The sequence below is a fragment of the Pollachius pollachius genome (assembly GCF_949987615.1).
Source record: "Pollachius pollachius genome assembly, chromosome: 15".
In the NCBI taxonomy this organism is placed as follows: Eukaryota; Metazoa; Chordata; class Actinopteri; order Gadiformes; family Gadidae; genus Pollachius; species Pollachius pollachius.
This window is the reverse complement of record NC_136948.1, coordinates 16,286,153-16,308,523: the sequence shown is the minus strand read 5'-3', so window position 1 is coordinate 16,308,523 and position 22,371 is coordinate 16,286,153. Positions and strand designations below refer to the sequence as shown.

General features: G+C 46.6%; 1 protein-coding gene across 1 annotated transcript in view; it reads right to left on the bottom strand.

Annotated features, from left to right (window-relative positions):
• Positions 1-528: 528 nt before the first annotated feature.
• The window catches only part of eipr1 (EARP complex and GARP complex interacting protein 1), a 32,005-nt gene continuing 10,162 nt past the window's right edge, over positions 529-22,371 (bottom strand). Inside the window, exons 5-9 of the mRNA XM_079752722.1 lie at positions 19,333-19,432; positions 14,396-14,532; positions 6,075-6,242; positions 1,631-1,798; positions 529-1,154 (exon numbers count right to left, since the gene is read on the bottom strand). Of these exons, the coding sequence (XP_079608848.1) occupies positions 980-1,154; positions 1,631-1,798; positions 6,075-6,242; positions 14,396-14,532; positions 19,333-19,432 (748 nt within the window). The 3' untranslated portion in view covers positions 529-979. The remainder of the gene's footprint in view (positions 1,155-1,630; positions 1,799-6,074; positions 6,243-14,395; positions 14,533-19,332; positions 19,433-22,371) is intronic.

Genomic DNA, 22,371 nt, shown 5'->3' with positions numbered 1-22,371 from the left:
ACCAGCCATAACGTGCACAGACACACACACACGCACACACACAGACACAGACAAAGCCACACCAACTTGATGTGAGGGTTGCAGCACCGTGTGTGTGTGTGTGTGTGTGTGTGTGTGTAGTGGGAGGGGAATGGCATAGGAGACTGAAATGAAGGGGTGCTGGAAAGTAGTGATCAGAGGACAAGAGACAACGTCTGAAAGCGGTGAGCTGAAATAGGCTTCAGAGGTTCCAAGGTGCAACAGAGTTTGTGTTTACGGTCCACATTGGTGTTGACTTCATACATCTCTAGTTTTTAAATGGCTTATTCTGCACCATTTTGGGCAACATAATGTCATATTTTTGCACTGGTGGGGACAGTTAGAGATCGATGATAAGAGATCGACATACCGTGCATGTTCTGTTTTTTTTTTTTTAACAAACAGCTGGGAAGACAAAAGAACGAAATTTCAGTTTCAGACAGTTCAAAATTATAGATCGGCTTTAAATATGCCTTGAAGGAAACACAAAAGCCCACGACACTTCGATCGGAAAGGCGGACGAATCATTTTATTCTGAATGGACCAAATAATCAACATGATGAACACGTTGGAATAGAACACACAAACATAAAAGTTACATGCACACGTGTCTGCAGCGGCGTCAACACAGCATCCATTACCGTCACAAAATACCTGCCAAAATAAAAAGGTAAGAATGCTTCAATGGTAGCTGTCGATAAATATTGGTATCTCTCTCTCTCCCACAAATGTTCCCACACACACACTCACACTAACAGACAAGCACACACTTACACAGACACACATTCTCACACACACACTCACCCAGACAAACACACTCACAGACACACACATACACACACACTCACACAGACAGACACGCGATCGCACTCACATAGTCAGACACGCGCATACTCAATCACACACACACACTCACGCACACGCTCTCTCACACACACGCACACACACACTCTGCGGTCCTTCAGAGCAGGATGCGGTACTTGAGGGCGCGAGGCACCCTGTTGATGACCAGCCGTCCGTCGTAGCTGAGCGAGGCGAAGAGCCAGGGGTCCGCCGCGGACCACTCGGCCGCGTACACGCTGTCCTCGTGCTCCTCGTAGGTGGACACCACGCTGTCCGTCAGGGGCTCCTTGACCCTGGGGGCGCGCCCACACACACACACACACACACACACACACACGCACACACACAGACACAAGTTAAGACAGCGTAATATGGAATTGATCAGACAGAATCCCGTGAGGACAGCAATGAGAGTCGATAAATCGGGACGAAACTGAAACAACGAAAAATAACCGATATAATAACCTAATCCGATCAGATGAACGATTGGTTTGACATTCCCAATCGGACGGAATCCAAACGCCAAGGGCTTTCCTCACTTCTAAATTGAAACACAAGTTCCATGAGTTAGAAACATGGAGCTCCTGCCTGTTGGCCGGGCTGTATTCCCAACGCCCCTACCAGTCATGTAAACATTATCCATAGCTGAGCTCTGACATCATTGACAGCATTATGCTCCATCATTGAAACGGTGCGTTACCGACCATCGCACCCACAAACGCTCCACAAAACATCAAACCACGCCGATGACGCGGCGCGGCGTGCTCACTTGTCGCTGGGCTGGGCGTCCTCGCCGTCGCTCAGCTCCTCGTCGTCCACCAGCTGGCCGAAGGGCTCCGAGGAGATGGACACCATGTTGGAGAGGATGAGGCGGCTGTCGCTGCTGGCCGTCAGCACCAGCTGGTCGTGGCTGTGGTTGTAGCGCACGCTCCACACCCTGTGACCGCCGGCCCACCAGACAAACAGACGCGCAACAACACACATGCACAGGCACACAGGTGAGGACGGTCACTGGTGTGTGGGGTGCTCTGAACCCCCCCCTCTGCTCCTTCCCGGCGTCCAGACAAGACAATATTCCTTGATTTGACTGATCTTTTTATTTTCTTTGAAGGTTTTCATCCTTTTTATTGTGGAGTAAGACAGTAAGGTGTGGGAGAGAGAGGGGAGGGAGGCAGCAAAGGACCATAGGCACGGTCCTCAACCCGTCGCCGCAGTGAGGACCGTGCCTTAATGGTACGCGCCCTGCCTGGTGAACCACCGGGGCGCCCTGACCTTTGACATGATGATCGAGTCAGGTTTGCATTGATTTGATTTCATTTTTTTCAGGCCTCCTGCGATACGGCAGAGGTGTTCTATGTGGATGTGAAAAGGGTCCTTGCGCATCTGAAAATATGAGAAATGCATTAAATGGGATTAAATGGGGTTATTCAAACATTCAAACGTAGATGTGAAAAGATCCCGCATATGCATGATCCCTCACGCACTCACCCTCACCCCGCCGTCTTTCTCTTACAACAATGGTCTTGAAGTCGCTGTACTTTTTTTGCACCGCGTTACAAAAATGACAATTTAGTTCACATTAGTTGCCATCATGAATCATAAGACATCATAAATGTCCCTCAGCTTTAATCACTTTCACCGTGGCCCCCCTCCCCTGCCACCTTCCCGTTAAATATATTCGGTGGACTAGGATTTCCTCTCAAGGCTACTCTTATTGGGCCTATGTTGGTTTCTTTCTTTCTCTCTTCCCCAATCCCCCCACGACCCAGCTGCTTTCGGTTCTCTTTGCCTCCGTCTTTCCTTCCTTTGGTGCCTTCCTCTGTCCTCCGTTCAAACTCCCCTATCCTCTCGTCCCCTCCTCTATTTATCTCCATCTCCGCCGTCTTTACTGCAATGTCTCTCTCCTGCCTTCTCCCTCCTCCTCCCTCTCCCTATCTGATCAGGACTGTGATTACTAGTTTCTGTCTTATACCCACCTCCCTCCCACCCCAGTGATGTCTCTCTCTCCCTCTCTGTCTCTGTTCTGCTCGCTTTGTCTCCCTTTCTCTGCGTCTACATGTTTGTACATCGCTCTGTGTGGCTGCATGCTTTTTGATAAACGTGTGTGTGTGTGTGTGTGAGTGTGTGATCGTGTGTGGTGTGTGTGTGTGTGTGTGTGTGTGTGTGTGTGTGTGTGCCTAAGCCCAGGGCACAGCATAGAGTGCGGTCCCAGTCCCTCACAGGGAGGGATTGAAGGATAACCGGGGCTGTTGACAGAAAATCAGCCCTGGCCACGAAGCTCCCCGCGCTCCCCTAATCCGCTTCCCCACTAAAAAATAGTCCCTAATACCCCCAGCAGCCCTGAGGCGCTATCCTGGCTGCGCTCCGGCAAAAAATAAATGAACGCAGCAACGCGCACATGACACACTCTGAGACACGTACAAAACACACACACACACACACACAGCAAACACACATACAGTTCGGTGGGAGATAAATGCGCACACACATCCTTAACACAGACACCAATGGAAAGTCACAGGCACACTGAATAGCAGCACAGCAAAGACACTGCCTTGTGCATTGATGAGCAGTCTCACGCACAGGGATTACACATCGACGTGACGTTTAGTCCCAAAGTCACACATTGTTCCAGACACACTGTCGCCCCACACGCACGCACGCACGCACACACGCGGTCACACACAGACGCACACACACACACACACATAGCTCCTATCAGTAGAGATGCTATCTGCAGCTATCTACAGTTATAGATATGTTTGCCAACGCCATCTAGCTTTTTGTAGATAACGTCAACAGTGTGTCCACGTGTGTCCGTGTGTGTGTGTGTGTGTGTGTGTGTGTGTGTGTGTGTGTGTGTGTGTGTGTGTGTGTGTGTGTGAGTGAGTGAGTGAGGGTGTAAAAAGGGAGAAAGAGGGAAAGAGAGAAAGATTAGGTGTGTTAATGTGGCTGCATAGACGACCAATGTGCCCGTGGACCAAACTAGGCAACTGCTGCAGCACACCAGCCACCTGATAAGGAAGGACACACGAATAAGCACATGAAACACACACATAAGCACACACACACACACACACACACACACACACACAAGCACATGCATACAGATGTCTTGTGCAGCACATGGTGTTCAGCTCTCGGCCTTGCCCTAAGCTCAACCGCACAGAACTGAAAAGACTATTTCAGCTAGTATGGGTCTGGCAACCACCGCAACCCACCAGGGACCGTATATCCTCCAGTTGACGGTGACACTATTGATGCCGTACATTTAAATTCAATCGTACCTCAAAGCACCTATTTTCACCCTAAAATAGGGCTTTGGGAAACACAAAAAGAACACCACTTGGCCCACACAACCATGTGGCACACAGAGCATTGTCTGCAGGTTCATCACAGCTGTGGGAGAAGAAAGCACAGGCTTGATTTGGAAAACATTTTCAATGTTTCTTTCAATAATGGTCTGTTGTTCATCCCTCTCTACCACTTTGTTTCCCATCAGTTGTGATAACCATCCTGGTCCACATAGCACAGACTGACGGTGTTCCAGACCGTAAAAGCCCAATCATATATCAATGGGGGGAAAGATAACTCTAATTGGTTTATATGTCTCTGGGGGTAGGTCTAACACACATTTGATTGACACATTTTGAACCAGACTACCATGACTGCCCACAATAATCAGGAAGGCTGGAATTTCCCACTAACTAACTGTACCAGACAGGTAAGAAGGAGTCATTTCTAATACACACAGTGGCTGTGTGTATCCTTTCAAAAAGCAAAAAAAAAACATAACTCTTAAGTATTCTATGAGACTTTAAAAAGTCGCTGACAACTTGCCGATACTGCCTCAGAAACAGTAACTTTGCTTAGTTACTTTGCGGCCATATGACATGACATCACTGACGTAAAACCCTCCCCCCGCCATTTTCTGAATGTTCATAGCTTCACATCAGGAACTCAGTGGATTTCTCTGAAGGCTCCCTCTAGAAAGAGGGGAGAGGTCGAAGGAGGGGGGATCAAGGAAGACCGATATATAAGTTGCCCATGACACAGTAGTATGTGTCCGGATTATCCAGAAAGCGGTGAATCTTTGTTGCATCCTGATGGGTCTTCCCGGCACTTTAACCGGTACTAACTGGTTGAGCTCACAGGATACCCAGTGCTCTGTCCCCTAACATGGAGGCATGTATGTGATGGGTGGGCAGTGTCGAATGCCTCATACACTGGGATTCGCATGGCAAGTCATTACCGAGACCCCCCACCCCCCTTAGTTCCAAGTTCAAACCCAAGGCCTCCTCTCGCTGTGAGGCGCCAGCAGCTCAGTTCAGCGAGGTCGGCTCCGAGCTTGTGTCTTCTGCTGTGTTTTTGTGAATGCTGTCTGTTAGTGGGCGTGCTGAAGCCTCCTTGTTGAATGGAGCAGCATAACACAAGAGAGAGTGCCTTTACTTCGGTGACACATACAGCAAGGCCTCGGCCCTTACACCATCACCGTCCTTCAAATAACGCTGGTTAAACACACCCTCAAGTTTAATATTGCGAGTCTACCACAGTCACCAACTATAATGGATGTCTAAAGAAATGACCTCATATTGGTGGGCAATTCGGTTCTCAGAATAAAGCGCTTTTTCTTTGCTGCATCAGTTTTCCTGGATACACGGGGTCTGACTATAACTTAGACTATATGTTACTACACGGGGTCTGACTATAAAAACGTAGATACACTCCTAGGCAACGCAAACGATAGAAGAGAGACCGCAGCAAACGCCTAGCAACAGAGATGCCTCCCAGTCCCTGTTGTTGAGTCAGCCATCCTACTTGTGCTAATGCTCGCACGAGATTGTGGGATTTCCCACACTGAACGAATACCACATATACAAACAGAAAAAAGCTTTGCTCGCTCAACCCTGTTGTATCTAAGATATTCACAGAATTCCAGCAGGTCTTGCCACTACGTCCGCACATTTCACATGCATTCTTAAGCAAACAGCGATCGATGGTTGTAACCAATGTGATACTCAGAGTGACGAGGGGTCTTTTTTTTCATTTGAGCACGGCTAGGGGGGCTGTCATGCCCATTTGATCCTGTTTTTCAAAGGTTTTGCTGAGCGATCGGGCTGCTTAGGGACGATTAGCACGGCCTGTGGTACGTGTAACACAGTACGTCTCCATCCTCGTCGTCATCACCATCCCCATGGCCCTGCTATACGCACCAGTGAGAGTGCTCCTCCAGGCTCTTGACGGGCTCCTGGACGTTGCGCACGTCCCAGAAGCGCACCTTGCAGTCGTCCCCGCAGCTGGCCAGGTAGTATTGGCGGTTGGGGTTGAAGTCCAGGTCTCGCACCAGCTGCCCGTGGGCGTTCTCTATGCAGTAGATCTGACTGGAGACCAGAGAGAGAGAGATGGATAGATAGCGATGGAGTGAAAGAGAGAAAGAGAGAGAGAGAGAATTTTATAACACTTCATGACAAAATGTTTTTCCAACTCTTGATCACATTCCTTCAATGTTCAACAATGAAACTTTAGCCAAATAATTGACCAATGGTTATTTTATATGAGAGAGACAGAGAGAGAGAGAGAGAGAGAGAGAGAGAGAGAGAGAATAGCTCTGGGAAGTGGAGGAGCAAGAACAGAATGGAGGAGAGAAATATGGAGGAGGCATGGGTGAGAGACCGAGAGTGCGAGGGCGAGAGAGGGGAGATGACAGGCGATAAAGAGACGTTGGGGTGGCAGCGTGGAATGGAAAAGAAAGATGAGGAGGCCGGGGGTAGAAGGGAGAGAACGAGTTGGGGGGGCCGGCATGACAGAGTAGGGGACCAGACGAGAGATACCGAGAAGACAAGGAGGGAAGGCCAGAGAGGGAAGAGAGCACAAGCAAAAGATGACTGGGAACGACTCACACAGGCCAACGCGAGCAAGAGCATTCGCGAGCTAAATCAAAGACTGCCTCCGTCAGCAAAGGCCTTGTTTGGTAAAAAACAATAGAATGCAATCCAACCTGTGACTATGGAGGCTCACACAGACAAACATGGCAAACATACAGTCGACAAAGCAATGCATGAAACCAAGGAGAAGCAGGACACTGTCCTGTTCTTTGTCCATCACTTGAATCTTTCCATTAATACAAACTTCTCCTTCCTCCTTTGCTCCTCCCATCCCTTAGATTCCTCCTCACCCTTCCAACGTTCCCGGCATTTTTTGGCTCATCTTGTCCTTCTTGTTCTAAACTACGTTCAAGCCTCTCTTCTTAACATTTCCTACTTTTACTTTCTCGGACTTTCTCTTAATTCTAAGCTCTAGAGTCTTTTAGGCGTTTTAACTTCCCCATTTATTTCCCCTTCCTCCTCCGTTTTGCTCTTTGCTATACGTTAGCCCAACAACACCTTGCCGTTGAGCTCTCTGTGTGCAGCAGAGTGAAACGCGAAACGCTGCGCTGCGGCCTCGTCGCATGCCACCAGCAGCTAGCCGGCTAGCTCGTCGCCCACTGATCGCATTAGGCAATTAGCATGCTAATTAAAAATCTCATTTAAATAAAGGCAGCGGGATAAAATGACCCGGGGCGGACCGCTGGGTTTCAATTAGGTCACAATGACTTTGTGTGTGTCTGACTTCACGTGTGGGTGTGAGTGTGTTATGGGTGTGTTTGTGTGTGTGTGTTTGTCATCGCTGCTGGACTGTGGCAACGGTGTCAACATGTGGGAGCTGAGACAAAACCTGCATTTAGACAACAGATTTTGGATCCAAGAGGTTAAAATAAAAAGTGAAGATTTAAAATGGAAAAAAATAATGTTTTCCCATTTCCATGACTTCAGGGAAAATGACCAACGCACAAAAAAAACGTCAGGATATATATTTTTTAAGTTGCACTGAAACAGCCTCTCTCTTTGTGTGACCCCTGGTGCTGGTTTTTGTGTGCGTGTGTGTGTGTGTGTGCGCGTGCGTGAGTTAGTGTCCATGTGTGTGTGTGTGTGAGAGAGAGTTTTGGGAGGGCTGGGGGGTTAGGGGACCCTAGGCGTTAGGGTGGGCTGGTGGTAAACCCGGCTCGGCATGGAAGGGGATTCGCCTGCTGTGTGAGAGAGAGGAAATGGAGCAGGAAATTGGGTTAGTTTCGCCATTTCCCTCCCTGGTGTCTCTGAGCAATCCTTTTCACACACTTACACACACACACACACACATACAGCCACACACACATACCAATATAAACACTTATACACACAAAAACATGAGAGTGTGTGTATGCTCACTGATATACAAAAAAACAGTCCCTCATGCAGACTAATAGCAGTGTGATGGGGAACGGTGTGTGGGTATGTGTGTGTGTGTGTGTGTGTGTGTGTGTGTGTGTGTGTGTGTGTGTGTGTGTGTGTGTGTGTGTGTGTGTGTGTGTGTGTGTGTGTGTGTGTGTGTGTGTGTTGTGTGTGTAGAGAAACACAGAGCCCTGGGACAAAGTGTAGTGGATTATGGTTATGGACGGCCTAAGCCAGCAAACACTCAATCTAAAATCATCCAGCCATCTAGGCTGAGGCCTGAGTGTATGTTGGAGTGTGTGTGTGTGTGTGTGTGTGTGTGTGTGTGTGTTTGTGCATATACGTTTGTGCCTGTGTGTTTGTGCATGTGTGTGTATGTGTGTGTGTGTAGGATGTGGGATGTAAATGGGGAAACATGGGACCCATTATGTCCATTACACACACCGTTAGGTGCACACATAAAGAATAGCAAAAAAAAATCATAAAATTGTGGTAGGTACACACACACACACGCACGCACGCACGCACACACGCACACACGCACACACGCACACACACACACACACACAATGATATGTATGGGGAGAGCTAATGTAGACAATTCTGATGAATTTCGCATATGTACCATTCTCACACGATATGAGCCACACACAAACACACACACACACACACACACACACACAAACACACAAAGACGCAGAGACGCACACAAACAAAGACACAAACACACACACACAACCCAGGCCCTGTTGGCTTAGCATGGGTGATAAATAGCTCTGCTGAGAGGGATCAACGATCGACCGGAACAAGACTGGGGAGAGACGCACGCGCACACGCTGCCATACACCTCGCTGTTTCTATGACAACCGCCGCCGGGAGGGAGGGAGCGTTAGGAGGACGGAAGGGGGGGATTGGTGGGTGAGACGAGACTAATCATTTCATCGCTCATTAAAGAAAAGCCCAGCTCTTAGACCAGCAGAGAGAGAGAGAGAGAGAGCGAGAGAGAGAGAGAGAGAGAGAGAGAGAGAGAGAGAGAGAGAGAGACAAAGAGAGACCGAGAAAGAGAGAAAAAGGGGGAAGAAAGAGAATGCAAGAGAGGGAAAAGAGAGAGAGGACGAGAGAGAGAGAGAGAGAGAGAGAGAGAGAGAGAGAGAGAGAGAGAGAGAGAGAGACCGAGAAGAGAGAGAGAAAGAGGCCGAGAAGAGCGAGAGAGAGACCGCGAGAGAGAGAGAGAGAGAGAGAGAGAGAGAGAAAGAGACAAAGAGAGATGGAGAGAGAAAGGGAGATGAAGAAAGGGAGATGAAAGGGGGGTTTCTATGCATTAAGCTGAGAAACAAAGTGTTGCAGTTTTAGCAGATAGATTTACAATGCAGCTAATCATCAATAATAATAATGTAATTCATCAACACAAATTAGGATATCGATAAGGATGTTGCCAGGTATTGAAAATATTGCGTCCGGACAGGGGTTTCTGTTATAGTAGTCTAATGCCGTGATTTCTTATTAAAACAGAATGCGTCGTTAAGGGAGAGGAGATGGGCGACGTGGCCTTGGAGGGAGAGTGAGATGGGCTGGTGGGAACTGGGGGGATGACATGGGAAAAGGTCAGGCAAGATCGACTTGACAGGGATCAAAAAGGTCACTCCAAAATTAACACACTGGCATATGGAATTATCACGCTTTCAAAATAAAATAAATAATAGTCAAATATATATATATTGTTTTAGACCAAGCAGTAAAGTAACCTGAGATTTTGTAATGTCATGAAATCTCTGACCATAGCTTCTTTACTTTTAGTTGTGTTGTAAACTTAGAAATTTAGAACTTAGACACATAAATACACATATATCACAAACTTGAATCTTTTCAGCGATATAGAGTTGGACTGTGAAGAAACGATTAACCTAAAATTCAACAGTTTTGCATAATGGTGGCAACGTTTGAATATGTAAATGATTCGATATAAAAAGAAAAGTGCCCGGGCCCCATCATTAAAACACACCAGCACAATCGCCCTCTGAAATATTGAAGCAAGACGAATAGCACGGGGCCTTGAGCGGACCACTGGTGGGTGTGGGCAGCGTAACAAGGACCCCGCCGCTGCTACGGTCTTCCTGGTATTTTGGAGCAGGAACCCCTTAAGACAGCTGGCTGTTAGCCTCATCCATGATGGAGCAAATAGTGCCGCTATCAATCATCTCTCCCTGTCTGAGCCGCTCGCGCTTTCAATCTCTCCCTCTGTCGATCGCTGTCTCCTACGGTTTCTCTACCCTGCTCTTTCTATCCTCTCCCCCCCCCCCCTCCCAGGCTCCACGGGGGAGGTGTAGAGACGCCATGCCTCACTGCAGCACTGCACCGCTACTCAGTATGCACCCCACAGAGCCCCGTGTGGCCATGGGCCTGACAGCTATGACACAGCTTGTGTGTGTGTGTTAGCGCGGGTGTGTGTGGATGTGTGTGTGTGTGTGTCTATGTGTGGTTTTGAGTGTAAGTGTGTTTGAATATGTGTGTGTGTGTGTGTGTGTGTGTGTGTATATGCGTTTGTATATGTGTGCGGTGCCCCTTACTGTATACTGTCGTCCAAATGGAAATCAGGGGCGATGTACTGTGAGAACATCCCCAGTGACAGGCAAGCCGCAAAGGGTACACACACACACATACATACATACATACACACACACACACACAGGGTGCCTAGTAGCTAGCCCTGCATGCCTGTTAGCTAGCCTAATATTATTCAAAGCCTTAAATAGGCCCCTGTGTGCCCAGGACTGACACACAGTTGAAACTGCAAACAAATATACCATGAGGACAAATTATTTCATCATGCTCCTACAAATGATTGCGTCTATTTTTCTATTTTATTCTATTCTATTCTAATCTTTATTTTCACTTTATTTGTGTGCGTTCCGGTGAAATATCACCGGGTTTAAATGCACATTTCTAGCAAACTACACAGTTTTAAACAATATTCCAAGTTAAAAAAAAAATGTTTTCAATGAAAGACAACTTAAAGTTACCCATATTTTAGTTTTTCAGAGTTCTGCAAAATAAAGTTGGTTCCCCTAAGGGGCCTTGGCCTTCAATAAAAGCAAACCCAAATAAAACATTCAACGCTAAAATAAAACAATTGATCTAATGTTATGACATGAACAACTATGGGCAGGGGAAGTGTCTGGATTTTGTGACTGAAGATTTCTTCCTGTCCTTAATACTGGCTTGGGACCCTCCATAATTTACACCAATGTTTCATATTGCACCAGAACACACTTCAACACGTTCCGTTTCTAGGTTTTATAAGTGGAATTTTTCTCTGTATTTATTTCCTATTCCTATTAGCATTCATCCATAGGGGATACACTAAGCTAGCACTCCTTGTCTGTGCTGCTAGCAAATGCTAACGGGGAGGGGGAGAGGGGCGGGGGGGGGAGCAGCAGGGACAAGTGCCCTGGGTGCCGGGCATGACAAAGGGCCTGTAAAAAAAATAAACAAAAAAAGAAAATCAAGAGGCCCCAGCCGCCCTTGCACGGAGGCCACAGGCCTATGGCCTCTCTCCCTCCATGCCTGCTGCATGCTATATTTATATTTGTCATATACCGTAGGCCATACTTAGTGAGTAGAAACTGAGTAACCAGCGACTGCAATATATTTTCATACGCCTCTCGGCAGCACCGATGATATAAACATCAATAACGGGTTGATTTAAAGTTCAGCCGATTTCCCCGCATGCTTTTCAGTTAGCCTGCGATATTTCTATCAACTATCCTTACTATCGTCGAATCGTGTCAAACGTTGGACTTTTCACAAGTCTGACCCCAGGTCTCAGCGGCCCTGAGGAGAGGGTGTGGGGGCCAGCAGTGTGTCTCAGGCCACCCAGAAGTGTGGAGGAATCTGGGTGAGGTTTGTGGAGGAGGAGGAGGACTGTTGAGATGGCTGAAAGAGGAGAGTGATGGGGATAAATGAAGGGGGAGAGTCAGGGAGTGAAGGGCGACAAGGAGCGAAATACATGAGGGAAAAGAAGGAGGGAATGAGGGAACATAGGAATAGATGAGAGGGGAGAGAGGAGGACGTAGGAAGGAGGGGTGGGGTGGGGTGGAGGGGCAGGAAGAGAAGAGGATAAGTCAGGAGATGAGAGACAGAGAGAGATGTGTTCCTTGGGATTTGAAGCGTAGGCATGCATGCTTTTGTATTCCTAGTGGGTGTGCACTGTATTTGTGTGCTGTGCATGTCATGATGTTTCTGTCATTGTTTGTATGCATACATACGTGTTTTTTAATCGCTCTGTATGTGTGTGTGTGTTGTGTGTGTGTGTGTGTGTGTGCTTGTGTGTGTGGGTGGTTCGAGTGTGCACATGTGTGGGTATACCACAGAGGTTGTCTAAAGAGCCAGCAGAGCGTGCTGAGATGCTGCCACAGCTGGCGCAAACACACACTCTCTTAAACACACACACACACACACACACACACACACACACACACACACACACACACACACACAATAAAGCAAGATGCATTGAAGATATGCACACACAGTGTGGTGGAAGCAAACACAAGAGAACAGAAAGCAAGCTTGTCACACGCAAGTCGTTAACTCATATAGACACACACTCACATGACTCACTGTGCTTATTCACACTAACATGCCCTTGATCCAAAACCTCTGCCCTCAGCCAACATGTGTGCATGCAAACACACACACACACACACACACACACACACACACACAATCGTGTACATTAAGCAGTGGTCAATATCTCTCAAAATATCAGAATTATCAAATTACAGCAGATATCTATAGATCCACTAAAAATAACTAAGATATATGTGTGCCTCTTATAGGCTGTCACAATTTTCAACCAACCAGCCGAGAAACAACTAATCAAGGCTAGCCAATCAAGACAGTTCTCGACAAAGTAAAACTCCTCCTGGTTGCCTTTCTCTGCCCAACTACGCTGACCTGCACTTGCAAGATTGGACATATGTGGCGTGAAGGGCTTAGGGCAGTGCAACGGTTGAACTTTTCAAATTCTTGTCATTAAGCAACATTTCCTCTAAAATCGTGCCTACTGCTGCTTTAATTCATGGAACTTATCACGTAGTTTAAAGTAATGTTAACCGCACAACGCCTTGTATCTAATGACCAAGCCCACCACTGTCAGGAGAGAACAATGAGATGGCTTTATGATCTATTTTTCGCCGCTTTAATTCAACCTGCAAAGCAATCACGCAATGCAACGCAGTAGTATAATGAGGTAATACAATGCTAGTCCCTTCATGATCTGGTACATTTTTGGAGATTCTTGTGAAAATGTATACACCCAATGTTGCTGAGAAATTCCAATTGGATCAACGTAGGACAACTTTGATCATTTTGTAGAAACTACAGTATGTTGCTCCCCCTACTGGCTTCTCTTTGTTTTATTCTATGGCAAAGGTCTAAATTTGTCTCCCAAAGCCCCTCTTTCTCTCTTTATTACTCTCCCTGTCCCTTTTCACTCAGCCCCCTTCTCAACCTCTCTCTGCCTCTTTTTCTCCCTCTCTCAATCTCTCCCACTCTCACTCTTGACTCTCATGCTCTCCCACTCTCTCCTTCACCTCTCTCACTCTCTCTCACTCCATCCCGTGGCCCATCTCTTGCCAGCACTTTGCCGTTATGGTGGCTATCGATCGGGTAGGGTGATTATTATTCTTCAAGCAGAGCCGACTCTCTGTCACGCACACACTCAGTACCCCCCCCCCCCCACCCCTCTCTGACACACACACACACACACACACACACACTCACTCTTATCACCTGACTGCAAAACGAAAAAAGACTGAAACAAAACAATAGACATCACGTGAAAAACACAACACATAGAGTGCAAGGTGGGACTGGGTGAGGGTGCGGACGTGGTGGTTCACAACTTCCACGTCCGCTTACACATGGGCAAGCGATGGTGCAATCACTGAAGTAAAAACAGAAAAACTCATACCTTAAGCGACTCATAATATAAGCGATGTTAAAGGGTAGCACAAACACAAGATCCAACAGCTGGGATAGTACCAAAACCGAGTGAAGGATAAGCTGTTTCTGATTGGTTTAGAGATTTGCTGGTGCCACAATCTTAACGTCAAAAATTTTGACGTCGATTTTGGTTGACCAACAAGGATGACCAAACTGTAAACTGTAAATAAGGTTTTTCCTTGGTGGAGCCTTGGTGGAGCCTTTTAAGGTGAATTCGGCCATTATTAGTTAGTTGCTTTGTTTTGACTCCGGCTAAGTGTGTTTTGGGTGCCATAGCTCACCTCATGGTCCGTAGGTCCCAGCCACGAATGGCCGTGTCGTTGGCGGTGGCCAGCTGGCTGCAGTTGTGGTGGGGGCTCCACTTGCCCACGGTGAACTTCAGCTGACCTTTGCCCTCCAGCGTGACAGTGCTAGAGACCTTGGGGAGCAGGTAAAGGGGTAGGGAGGGAAGAGTATACCATTACCAACAACACTGTTGGGAAAGATGTTCATCAGATCAACATGTGAACAAATATAAAAGAATACCACAAAAGGTTTTTCTCTGATACAATGCCACTCTCGCCTTTATTAAAACATACATGTATTTTTTATTTGATTACATGCAATACCGATGACATTTTGACAAGCCGTCGTGATGAAAATCAGTGCCTTATATACAGCAATATCTCCCGTGGTGTCTGGGTTCAGCCAGAGCAGAGAATAGACATGCTTCTATATTTAATTTAAATCTAATCTAACCCCACACCATCAAGAAATAAACAGGAATGAGAAGCACATTATTTTTCACCAGATACAATTTTATTTCTATAAATTTTTTCCACCACACCCAACTGTCTGTTAAAGAAGAAACTAGGAGCGATCATCTGTGGATTTTCAGAGAATCCCCCGTGTGCTGGCTGTGATGTACATTAGCTCCGACATATGGACTGTCTTCCCCCGTCCCCCCAGCTCTCTCAACGGACATACACACGCTTATTGAAAGTTATTGACAGGGTGAAACCAGCCGACCAAAGCCATTGGAAGGTCTCGATGTTGGGCACACACACACACACACACACACACACACACACACACACACACACACACACACAAACGCCTCCCAGTTGGCCCTGGCTGATCCCTTGGTGGTGATCCATACGGCAGTTACTTACGGCTCCAAGTATGTATGACCAGACAAAGAATGAGGGGCTAATATTGCTCTTGCTAGTGAGAGGGCTCCGCGAGTGGGTAGAGCTTTTTGAGAAGGAAAGACCTTGTCAAAATAACAGTGGGACATCTCTGAAATACTCTGCATCATAGGATACAATTAATTTGATTTCAAATAACACAACTTACCGTTTTTTATAATTATAAAAATTATAATGGTTGAACCATTAATTGTTTTTCTTCCTTTCAATCAATTACAGCATTATAATGTATACCATGTTTGCCTCACAACCATTTTACTTGGGAGCTGTTGCAAAATCTTGATTGTATTTACCCCTGGTAAGTTTCATATGAAATGCGTGCCTTTTAAATGAGATGCATCTCTGAACAGAACGGGGTTTCACAAAACAAATCAAATTCACTGCAAGTTTATTTCCCACACAGGGTACCCCGAAACATGCATTTTATTTGGAGATTCCGAACCTAAACGCAAGAGTCTAAAAAAAAGGTCCATGGCTTCTCTGTACTCAAAGAGGACAAAGAAGAGGTCTGTTTCCCCATCCACCTCATGGGCTGGGCTCCTGCTTGAACAGAAAAGGAAACACACATGAGTAACATTTAGGTGACCGGCAACCTCATCCATCCCTGAAGATTCATTTAGCCAACTACACTGCATTCCCTTTAAATCTTAGTTGCAATGTTTCAGCTTGCAATGGCTACTAGTCATTCGCATTATTAAGCTCATAAGACAAAGAAAACATTATCGTCACAACTTTTAATTACCTTAATTTCATTTCCTCGCCTTCTTCACTTGTTGTTGGGTTTTCTTAGATGTTGCTGATTCGGCGCTCAAATCGGAGAACGAAGGAGCCCCTTCCGACTGTAGCCCCGCCCACTTGCAGGTGTCCGCCCACTTGCGGCTGGCTCCGGTCTGCAGAGAGACGCTACTCTAACGGACCAGCGGCTCGCTGCTCCCGGAGGAGCCCAACCATATCCAACGCGTGAGCACACTACAGAGTGAGTGTGTGTTGGGAAATGCGGAAGCATTAAAGGGAAACCCTATTTGAGTGGTCTGGGAGGATTGATTCACTTTTAAGGCTTAGTAATGGTTTGATATATGACAATATGTATGTAAGATTAGAATTACAATGTCTATATATATGTATATATATATACACACACACACACACACACACACACACACACACACACACACACACACACACAAGCCAAATGTACATGTAAACACATTTTGAAGTGTTTGTGGTATAAATGAGAATATCATGCAATTAGAAGTCAATCCCTGAAAACAAATATATTTCTGAAAGAGGGCAGTCTGGCTCTTTGGTCGATCCTTGCCCGTTGGACTAGGAGTATGTGTATGGTTATGAAACATTAAATTAGTGGCCTCTTCTATTTTTTTCTCTCTCTGCTCCCACCTCTACTCCCTCATCACACGCCTTTTGTCCTCTGGCTCTCTCTCCCTCGCCCCCCTCCCCATGGTGCTCTCTCGCCCTCTCTCTCTCCCTATCTCGCTCACTCCCATCGATCGCTCCATCACTCCACTGCTCTCTGGTATACTCTCATTATTTCAGCTAGCGAGGACACAGGAAGGCATGGGGAGGGAGAGGGAGATAGCCAGATAGATATATTTAGATAGAGAAGATGGAGAGATAGGGGGATAGATAGGTTGAAAATATACGTGCACACGCACGTGCGTGCGTGCGTGTGTGCGTGTGTGTGTTTGTGTGTGCGTACTTGGCCATGAAAAGCTGCGTGTGTGGGTGCGCTGTGTGAGCTGATGGATGTTTTCATTCGGTTCCGTAAGCAGTTCTAATTGATGATACCAATGCATACACACACATGCAGACGCACCCACACACACTCCGTCAAACAATGCACATTGGGACACATTCCCAAATTATCCTTTTTTTGTAGGTGCTTGCGCAAAAACACAACTATACTGTGATCTCACACACACACACACACACACACACACACACACACTAATCTTGGCCAGGCCCTTGAGAGAGACAAATCCATGCTGCAGCTGGACAAGGCTGAAGATGAACACATCAACCTCCCTGTGATGGAGGAGGGGAGTGGAGGAGAGGAGAGAGGGATGAAAGCAGAGCAGGGAGGAGGGAGGAGGGGGGGGGGGGGGGGGGGGGGCTGGGGAACAGCGAGCGAGGAGCGGGGGGTGCGGTGGAGGGAGATTAGCATTCTCATCAGCACTGCTGGAATTTGTCTTGCCTGCCAAGAGCTTCCCCCTCCCCACCCATCTCCAACCGAACCCCCTCCTCTCTCTCTCTCTCTCTCTCTCTCTCTCTCTCTCTCTCTCTCTCTCTCTCTCTCTCTCTCTCTCTCTCTCTCTCTCTCTCTCTCTCTCTCTCTCTCTCTCTCTCTCTCTCTCTCTCTCTCTCTCTCTCTCTCTCTCTCTCTCTCTCTCCCTCCCTCCCCCCTCCCCCACTCTTCACCCAATCAGTCTGTTCTTTCATCCCCCCTTCTCCTCTTCCCTCTCTGGGTGTCCTTAATTCCCCCCTCCTGCATCTCCTCTCCCTTCCCATCCCCTCCTCTCTCTATCCCTCCGCCCCTTTTCCTTCCACTGACTTCTCCCTTTCCCCTCTCTTCATCATATCCCCTTCACCCTACATGATACCCCCCCCGCTGGCCCCCCCGCCCACCACCACCCCATCGCCATGCAGTATTTAATAGCAATGTTGTCCTGGGGAAGGTCACCACCACACCACCCCCACCCTGAACCCCCCGGCCAATGGACCCCCACACCCGCCTTACATTGGAGTCACGGCACAGGGGACCCACAACACTGCCCAGACTGCAAATGTAAAGCGTGCGTGTGGGCGTGCACGTGTGTGTGCATGTGTGTGCACGTGTGTGTGTGTGTGTGTGTGTGCGTGCTAGGGTTCAGCATTCATCTCAGCACAGGTCTGATTGAAATCTCTCGGACGGTGGCCATTTCTCACAAAGTCAAATTAATGTTGGGTAGACCCGCGCGCTCGCAGAACCCCACACACACACACACACACACACACACACACACACACACCTATACGTGCGGTGAGGAGTCCTGTGGGTGTCTGACCTGACTGCCCTTTGAGTGAATCCCTGGATGGGAGCATAAATTACTAATGACTCTCCGATACTCTCCGTCACTCAGTGCTGTGACTAATGGAAGAAACCTGCTGCATACGTGCACGTGTGAACACACGCACACACACAGCCACAATATGGATGATTTAGCCAACAAAGAATGACACAAGCATTGACACACACACACACACACACACACACACACACACACACACACACACACACACACACACACACACGTGTTGAGTTATAGACGCTTATGTCGAGTCATTAAGTACATTGAGCAATTAAAATGCACATCTTAATGACAGAGTCTCTGAGAATGAGAAGAGGGGGTCGAGGGGAGTACGATGAAATACTTGAGGCTCCATGCCTCAGCTTAACATGAACTCAAACTTACCGTCTGTTATTTGAATAACCGGCAAACAGTGGTGCGGATACAAAACAAAAAGGCTAGACAGACATTCAATGAATGGTGCTCTTCCATGTATTATAGTCTCAATGCCTAGCTCCACTGTTGAACGGGGGGTCGCATTTGAAACGGAGTGCTTGGCAGCACTTATTTGGCCTCATGGATGGACTTCAGAGTTGGGATTTAGGACACAGTATGACCCAGTGAAACCAGTTCACATCATTTCAATGCTGCCACTACATTTGGCAAGGGTTACGTCGAGTGAAATGACTGAACTAAAATTATAGACAGAAATTGCTGAAAACAGTCAATGCCTTAGTGTATGTGACGCATGAGGGGGGTGGGGGGGGGGGGGAGAGAGAGAGAGAGAGAGAGAGAAAAAAGAGTGGACACTGTCGAGCTTGTCACTGGTAGGATGTGTGTGTGTGATAACTGTGACGATACGGTGGTTATCAAATAATGAGTTGGCTTCTGCGTGATAGAGCTAGATGTGTGTGTGTGTGTCCGTGTGTGTGTGTGTGTGTGTGTGTGTGTGTGTCTCTCTCTTACCGTGGCCTGTGTGGAGCTCTCCTGCAGGTCCCACAGTAATGCATGGTTATCAACCAATGAAATCACACGCTTGCCGTCTCCCATGGGCTCCCACAGCACACTGTTAACACAAATGCACACGCACACGCACACACACACACACACACACACACACACACACACACAGACGGGGGTTACTGACAAGAGCACACAGGCAAACATGCAATAGCCAGTGCATTCCTCCCTGGTGAGATCAAGGCAGGTCAGTGGAGAATATCCTCCGCTTAAAGTACAAATGACTCCCTAACTGCCTGGAAGTATCACAGAATCCAAATGATTTATTACCATTGAATGCTTTCCCAGACACGGTGCGCAATCTCATTTGTAGCTAAATTGCAGGTTTGGCACTAGTTAACAGAGACTGGATCAATTAACAACGCCAGAAGAGTTATGGTCTATTGATCTAGCATGGCGTTTATCAGTCTCTGGGTCCTGGTAGTTAAACCTGTCACTTCGGATCTCTGCATTTCCTTGAGAGAAAAAAAAAAGGACGGAAAAGCTTGGGAAAGCTGGGAAGCCGGAGCTTTACTGTATAAACTCCCATGCATGATTGTTCATGTTGACTTGATTTCCTGACAACACGTTTCATCACAGACTCTCTGGGTTTCCCATCCCCTGCTGCTCGCCAACTTTGGCTTAGACTATCTGTAAAAAAAACAGGGTTGGTGTAAACACACAGCCGTGGTTCTGTGATTCAGATCGGGATCTGTGATTTTTATTCTGTTTCTGCAATGTCGGTAGTTTGTTGAGCAAGACCAGACTGCAACAGAATAACCTTCTGTAACTCTCCATCTGTAAGGATAGGAAACACCCTATGAAATGTGATAAAGGAAGGGCCCATTGACTTACTGTCATTTTTAAGCCCAATTTCTAGAACGACAATGATAACCAATTACACTTGCCAGTTGACACCCATCAGTGGACGCAAAAAAGACCATAAAGTGTCAAATCTCTGCTAGACACAAAATTAAATTGTTCATCCCTTCTCTTGTCTTTAGTCTTTTCGATCTAGCATTATGGTATATAAGGACATTGCCGTGACTCATAGAGGAGTGACAGAAGACTGCGAACCTGAACGGCCTTATATTTAGAATATAGATTCAGCATACTCATAACATTGATTGACTGACTATCCCTCCAGGGAAGTTGGTTAGCATTTTGTTAAGACCGGTGATTGATTTTCCAGTGTCCGTAGTCTGATGCTACAAACAGCCATACGTTATGTTGTACCCTATAGACAGCCTTGCCATGCAAAGTGATGAAGGATACCAGCTCGTAGAGTCTATGGAGCTTTTTTTTGCCTACTATCATCTTCCTCAGTCTGGAAGATAAACTTATGTTTGAGGAGCCAACCCCATGTTTCGTAGCAGTGGTTTGGCCTTATACAACCAAAACAAAATCAACTGCGAATCGTAATTCTCCATTGGTGTGCCAAAATGTTTTTATACATTTCAGTTTGTTCTATAAATTAGGAAGTGAACAGGTTTTCTTTGCCAGAATGGCTTTTGAGGTGGGCTTGCTATCATAAGGGTGTGTAGACAGTGACTATTGTTTATTTCAATGACATTAATTAAGACAACTCCATTTTTTTGGACTAATTAGTGTATGGGAAGCCTCAGTAACAAAACCAGCCAGCTAAGAATGGAGGGAGGGAGTGTGGTAGAGAGAGAGAGAGAGAGAGAGAGAGAGAGAGAGAGGTGAGTTGAGTTTAGGCTACAGAAGAGTTTTCACAAGACAAGATAAACTAATGTCAGAACGGGTGGGAAGACAGCGTGAAGAGCATGCCTCTTGGATCTCATCCAGCGATAGTCCTTGAACAAATGTGGAGAGGAGTGAAGAAGACCGTAGACGAGAAGGGAGGAGAACAGAGGAGACCAGATGAGAAAAGAGGAGAGGAAAAAAATGGAGAACGAGAAAGGGCGAATAGTGGAGGTGAGAGGAGAGGAGAAAAGAGGAGTAGACACAGTGAATTTGGGGTTGCTGTCGGGTGGCCTTCATGATGGCACGTGCACACCTTGGTGGGTATATTGCACTCCCACCTCCGAAAGTAGGGTGGCATTTCATGTACTATCTCACATGCACGCACACACACTTTTGGTCCCAATTCATATTCATATGGGTCCAAAATGTTTACAAATATACCTTATGGTTTTAGCGTGCACGCACACACACGTCAAATTAAAATTAAGGAACACTAACTGCTTAAATACATCAACGCTTCATCTTTCCCTATAGCGTTGCTTAATTTAGACAATCAGGAGAGGGACACTGGGAAAAACAGAGTGGCAAAACCCACATAATTTTCCCTTATTGTCTTGCTTCTTGATTATGAAAGAATGCGTCCTAAGCGTTCGACCTTGAGTGTAGTACCACGCCAATACTAATGGTATGCAAATATGCTTTAGAGAAGCAATGGAGGTTTTACAAGCCCATATATCTCAGCTTGGCAAAGAGATGCTCACTCTCTCACCTTGTTACTCTCCCTTTCTTTCTCTTTTCCTCTCCGTTACTCCCTCACTATCTCTCTTTTCCTTTTTGCCATTCCCTATGTTTTTACATATTTTTAATAAACCGGATTGTCGGTGCAACTTATACACACACACACAAACACACATTCAAACACGGCCGAAAACACACACACAAAGTATATGTAAGCAGTGTTTAGTATTGAGGCAGACGGTGCACATGTATAGTAATTAATTCAGTCAATGCCAAACAATCACACATAATACACATGATTGCTTCATGCAAACATATCTAAAAATACAGACACACACACACACACACACACCCATGTTTAAAAAAAAAAAATAAAAAAAAAAATCAACCTTGTTTTTGTGCTTTGCTGTTGCCAACCAGGGCTCTGATTGGCTAAAATATCTCAATGGCAATCGATTTTGCTCGACTACGTGATCCTCAATCAAAAGCTAGTGCAATAAAAAACGAAGGAAAATAACCCACTATGGTATACAGACACCCACACACATGCACACAAAATCT